This window comes from Dioscorea cayenensis, chromosome 3, assembly GCF_009730915.1.
Source record: "Dioscorea cayenensis subsp. rotundata cultivar TDr96_F1 chromosome 3, TDr96_F1_v2_PseudoChromosome.rev07_lg8_w22 25.fasta, whole genome shotgun sequence".
Taxonomy (NCBI): domain Eukaryota; kingdom Viridiplantae; phylum Streptophyta; class Magnoliopsida; order Dioscoreales; family Dioscoreaceae; genus Dioscorea; species Dioscorea cayenensis.
The window spans coordinates 1,775,233-1,781,390 of record NC_052473.1 but is presented as its reverse complement, the minus strand read 5'-3'; the positions used below and the strand labels follow the sequence as shown (position 1 = coordinate 1,781,390).

At 29.9% G+C, this 6,158-nt stretch overlaps 1 protein-coding gene across 1 annotated transcript; it reads left to right on the top strand.

Moving 5' to 3' along the window:
• The first annotated feature begins 764 nt into the window (after nucleotides 1-764).
• LOC120282226 (probable disease resistance protein RF45) lies at nucleotides 765-4,606 on the top strand. The gene is made up of 4 exons (XM_039288991.1): nucleotides 765-983; nucleotides 1,616-4,030; nucleotides 4,145-4,197; nucleotides 4,301-4,606. Exons 1-2 carry the CDS (start codon nucleotides 880-882, stop codon nucleotides 4,026-4,028), a joined length of 2,517 nt encoding a protein of 838 aa, XP_039144925.1. The 5' UTR covers nucleotides 765-879; the 3' UTR covers nucleotides 4,029-4,030; nucleotides 4,145-4,197; nucleotides 4,301-4,606.
• Nucleotides 4,607-6,158: the final 1,552 nt, after the last annotated feature.

Genomic DNA, 6,158 nt, shown 5'->3' with positions numbered 1-6,158 from the left:
ACCAAACTAATATTATTTTTTTTAATTGCCAATATTATATATTAAACTAATTTTATTAATCTAAAAATTAAAAATTATAGTTTATTCAATTTTTTATTTTTTCCCAAATATTCCCGAGCTCATTACAGCTAACCTTACTGACTGTATTTTTTTTTAAAAAAATATAAACTATAGTTTAAAAAATAGTTCCCAGCTCATTAAAGCTGGGATGCCACCATCAAACTCGTGGATCTTACTGACTGCATTTTTTAATATAAATTTTAGTTTATTTGGAAGGTTGCAAACTTATATAGTTAAATATAAATTCTATTTTGTATATATATATGATATAACTTTTTAAATAATTTTTAAATTTTTAAAATTTTTTTTTTTACTTTTTATTTTAAATTATAATTTTTTTAGTCTTTCTATTATGTTTTAAAAGGCCATATCAGTCATTTTTTTATGATTTAAAATTAAAGTTTAGAATTTAAAAAACTAATATGATTAAATTAAAATTATAAAATTAAAAGAACTACTGTTTAAAATAAAAAAACTAAATAAGTAAGTTAAAAAATAAAAAATAAAAAGACTATTTATAAAATTTCCATCTACTGTATTTTACAATATCATTTCCTTGATGGATCTTGGAAAAATCAAACTAATATGATTAAACCATATACTCTATTAATTTAAAAATATAAAATATTTTACTCTTAGTCCCCTCCCCCTTCATAAATTTACAATCAAACAATCAACTTCCCTTCATAAATTTACAATCAACTTTTCTGAAGAAGAAGAAGAGGAACAAATCAAATCAATGGCTGATGCTGCAGTGGGTTTTGTGGTGGAGAAACTTGGTAATCTGATGATGAGAGGGTCAAGAACTGGGTCACGAAAATGAGAGATGTGGCTTTTGAAGCTGAGGACATCATTGACACTTTCATGTATTACAAGCTCCGAAGACAACAGGGGCAGCCTGGTTGTAATGGTTTCATGAAGAGGTATGTTTTACAAACACCAATTTGTTTACTTTAGAATGAGCACTTATCTTATATTTTTTTTGTAGGAATACTTCTATGAAAAACACCAATATTTTTAGCTTTTGATACTTATTTTTCTCAATTCAACACTTACAAATTAAAAAATATATATATATACACAACGGTATGCTTTTTTATGTCTTTAGTGAAAGATTTTTAGGTGAAAAAAGTTAAATCTTACCTGATTTTATAGATCTAATTTTTAGTATTTAAATTGACTTATAAAAAATATATAACTAATGAAATTGTTTTTTTCAAAATTTATTAGGTAAGTGTTTTTAGAATAGATTTTTCATAGAGTTTTGAAATCGGATACTGGGTTATTTTTTCTTGGATGTAAATGTCTTGCTAGACTTGCATATGGTACATGATAACCTATTCTCAATTTCTTTCCCACATTCTCATGAGTTTTTAATCTAAGCTTAAATTAACTAAAATTAATTGAAAGTATATATAGGATGAGTAAGATGAATGTCACAAAGTCTAGAGTCCTTAGATTTCTCTTAATTATTTGATCAAATGAAATTCGACTATAGATGCATTAAAAAAATTGGAGCAGATCGGTATAAGAAATAACTATGATTTTTCTCCAGATTTGTGTTTATATTTGATGAATTGATCAATAGACACAAGGTTCATGTGGATGTTCAAGGGATAAAAACTAGGTTGCAAGAGCTATCTCAAACTAGAGAAGTATATGGCATTTCTAATATAGGTGAAACAATTGGCACAACTAGTCAGCCTAGAAGTCAAAATGTGATCCCTATATTGCCTCAGCTGAGAGATGACATTGATATGGTTGGCTTTGATGATGAGAAGAAAAAGATTGTGCTAGAGTTGGTTGACATAAGCAATGTAAATCGATCAGTGATCTCTATAGTGGGTATGGGTGGTCTGGGAAAGACCACACTTGCTAAATCTGTTTATAATGATCTTGAAGTCAAGAGAAGTTTTAATATATTTGCATGGGTAATCATATCTCAACAATATACTATCCATGAGATTTTGAAGGAAATCTCATCAGAAATTTCAGTTACTCCATCAGCAGATACAATCCAAGGCTTCGCAGTTGCTATTTCTGAAAAATTGCAAAAAGGTAAGTACTTGATCGTTCTTGATGATGTTTGGCAAGAAGACGCATGGACTGAATTACAAAAGGTCTTTCCAAATATTAATAATGGAAGCAGAGTTATTATCACCACCCGCTTCGAAAATGTCATTAATATTGCAGATCCTACCACCAAACTTCATAAACTGCATTACCTAAATGAAAAGGATAGTTGGGAGTTGTTTCTTCGCAAGGTTTTTCCAAGACAAGACATTGAAACATGTTGCTCGACAGATTTGGTTGAGTATGCTCATCAGCTTGTTCAGAGATGTGGGGGTCTACCACTAGCACTAGTAGTTCTTGGAGGACTTGTCTCAACCAAACCGCAAACCCAAGATGCATGGCATAAAGTTGTTGACAGCATGAAAGGCCAATTTGTGGAAGGTGGAAAAAGGTGTTTAGATATACTGGCATTGAGCTATAATGATTTGCCATATTACTTGAAATCATGTTTTCTTTACTTTGGTTGCTTCAAAGAGGACGCTAAAATTCCTACAGAAAAAATAATTAGATTGTGGTCAGCAGAAGGTTTCTTACCAACAAAAAATGGTACAACCACAGAAGAAATTGGATTTGATTGTCTGGAGAAGTTGGCACAACGATGTTTGATCCAATTTACCAAGGCGGAATATGATGATAGTGCAAAGTATTGCCGAATCCATGATCTCTTGCGTGATGTGTGCATTAGGGAAACCAAAGAGAATAGATATTTTGAAATCTGCAAAAATAATGACACTGTAGATCATGTGACAATGTCAAATGCAGCCCGACGACTAGTCGTATATAATAAGATTGACATTCTAAACTATTCTAACTCAATGCTGCGGGGTCTTTTCTACGGTGTCAAAGAATTTGATAATCGTCTGGCTTTCAATGCCTTGAAAGGACAGCTTGGCAGATTTAAATTATTAAGAGTGCTCTGCTTGTATACTACGGGTATCTCAGAAATTCCAAGTGAAATCAAATCATTAATTCAGTTAAGATATCTTGAGTTCGCTGATGTGAATCTGAAGGAAGTTCCATCATGGATTGGTCATCTCCGCAATCTCCAGACTTTTATTCTATCTTGTAGAAATTTAGAAAAGATATCAGATTCACTTTGGACAATTGGCAATCTAAGGCATGTTAATCTACCAAGCTTGTTATTAAGGGCATCAAGGCCTCCTCCTCCAAATATGGGAAATAATGTACCAAAGAATTTGCAGACTTTAGAAGGGATAAATGCTGGATCATGGATAGGGAATGCACTTCCAAAGCTCACAAACCTATGCGAATTGAGCATTAATGAAGTCTTTAATGATCATGCCGATGCCCTATCTTCATTACTCCAGAAATTGGGTCGTCTTGCCTCCTTACGCATTTTTGGAGATGAAATTCCTTCGGACAACATCATTACAGCCTTTTCCAATCAACACTACCTCAAGAAATTGACTCTTGGTGGAAGTTTGAACCTCAAACAGCTTCCACACAATGATGTATTTCCTCAACAACTAGTGGAACTACATCTGGAACATTCTAAATTGGAGCAAGACCCAATGGCAACACTAGAGAAGCTGCCATGTCTCAAATGTCTACAACTCTGGCATTACTCATATAGAGGCAAACAGATGATATGTTCGGCAACAGGTTTCCCTCAACTGTTATACTTGGAAATTGTGAATCTTTATGAACTTGAGGAGTGGAAGATAGAGGAGAAGGCAATGCCATGCCTCAAGTCTTTGGAGATCAACTTATGTAGAAGGTTGAAGATGATTCCAGAAGGACTGAAGAATGTGCCACTTGATCAATTGCATTTTATATATATGCATAAAGAATTCATGAATAGGATGAAGGAGAATACAGGAGAAGACTGGTACAAGATACAACATGTGCCCAACATCTCCATCATTAATTTATAAAAGTGAGTTCCTTCCTTTATTTAATTATTTGGTATAACTTTGATTTTTTGCCATGTATGACTGGTACAATTTCATCTTAATTAGAATTAACTCTCTCTCATCTTTTGATATTTCAGCATATGCAGCGGCGCAATGGATAATATGTTCAATTGTTAGCTGCCTTCAAAAGGTAAGTCTTAATGTTTTGTTACTTTTTATTTACTATGTTTTGTTATCAAGGATTTATCAAAATATCAAATAGCAAAAAATACATACATGGATTATTTGTATAGGAGCGGCATGCGTGAGGAGTACTTTTGGACTTCAAAGGAGCTCCATATTAAGTCAGCAAGCAAGGGAGCATACATGCATGAAGCTTCTTATATATGAACTCTGCTTCAATAATTGATGTTTGTGTGGATGTCTATGATTTTATTCATGTAATTTTTATATGGGTTTGATACTTTGTGGTTATATATTTATATGCCCAGACATATATGTGTGTATTTGTGGTTTTATTTTGTAACGTAATTGGGTTTGATATTCTGTCATTTTATATCTATTTAAGTGTGCGACAATGCATCCTGCTATTATTATTATGACAATTTATAATTATTGTTTCCGTAAATTCTAATACAATGAAACTTATTTATTTATTTATTTAGCAATGTATAATATATGGTGTTGTCTAATATTAGAATTAACGCAACATGATAAATTTTACCAATTAACTCTCATTTTAAATTTTCCAACGCAAAAAATGGATGTTGAAAAGGTAATAATATTCATTCATTCATATCAAAATTTTATAATCTGTTTTTATAAAATTAAATTTCCATTTATTTGAAAAATTGGCATATATAACAAAGGGTAACATCTAGAATGACATATAATTTTTATGGATATATATATAAATTCATATAAAAACAAAAATAAAAAGCATCATCCGCTCATTGTCAAGCACGGAAGATTTGATCTATTTAACTGGGATCAATAATAAAATATTATAATAGTTAATAATGAGTCAATATAATATGAAATCCATAATTATAATATAAAAACAAGTACTTAAAATTTGATATTTATTTATACATTAGTATTTTTCTAATTATGCCCATTTATTTTCTAGGTTTTTGAATTAATTATCAATTTAATATATTAATATGTAATTGTTGAACATCCCTTAGTGATTTTTTATTTATTTATTGGTTTGTTTCATTAGACTAGATAAGAAATTACTTACTACTTCTTATCCTTTTATATGGATGATAAATTTTATCCATTAACTTACTGATCTCAATACCAATTTTTGTTTTTTTAAAATATTTATATTTTTTATATTTTTTATTTAGTTGGAATATTTTTATTTATAAAATTTATAATGAAATTACTTCATATATTATTTTATTTTCTTAAATAAAATGAAGTATCTGTAAAGTATTTATCATAACACATTGATGAATTTTATTTTTAAATATGATTTAGTTAATTTTTGTTGTTATATTTATGAAGAATATACTTTTTTTGTAATTATATTTATTGATTATAAATTAAAAATAAATATTAATAAGTATATATGATTGTGTGGTTTTAATAAAAAATAATATGTATTAAGTATTATCAAAAATAAATCCTAGCATTATGACTCGGTTGACCCATTCGAGTTAACTAGTTCATGGTCAAACCGGCTAGATCACAGGCTTAGCATCTAGTTTTTTCATGGCCGGTTCAATGGGGTATGCCTAGACGGCTGGACCGGCCATGTACAATAGTAAGGAGATAAACATCAACTAACAAACTACACTAGAATATATGAGTAAAAAAAAAAATAACTTTTACTTATAAATTTAAATTTAATAATATGATTACCATCATGTAAGGGGATTCTTCTACAAGTGCTTCAATTCCTAAAAAAAAATCACTTAAAAACGATGATAATTGGATGACCATCCAATTGAAAACTGATTGAAACGTTGAGGTTTCTAATTTATTTATGGTTCTACACATGACCAATTGGATAATAAGTCTTTTAATTTAGACCGATGGATCTTAAAATTAAGTCTCCATTAATGACTAAAGCATTTAAACAAAGGCTTGTTTGATGATGAAAAGGTTTGTCCAGTATATATATTTAGCAATACGTAACTGAAA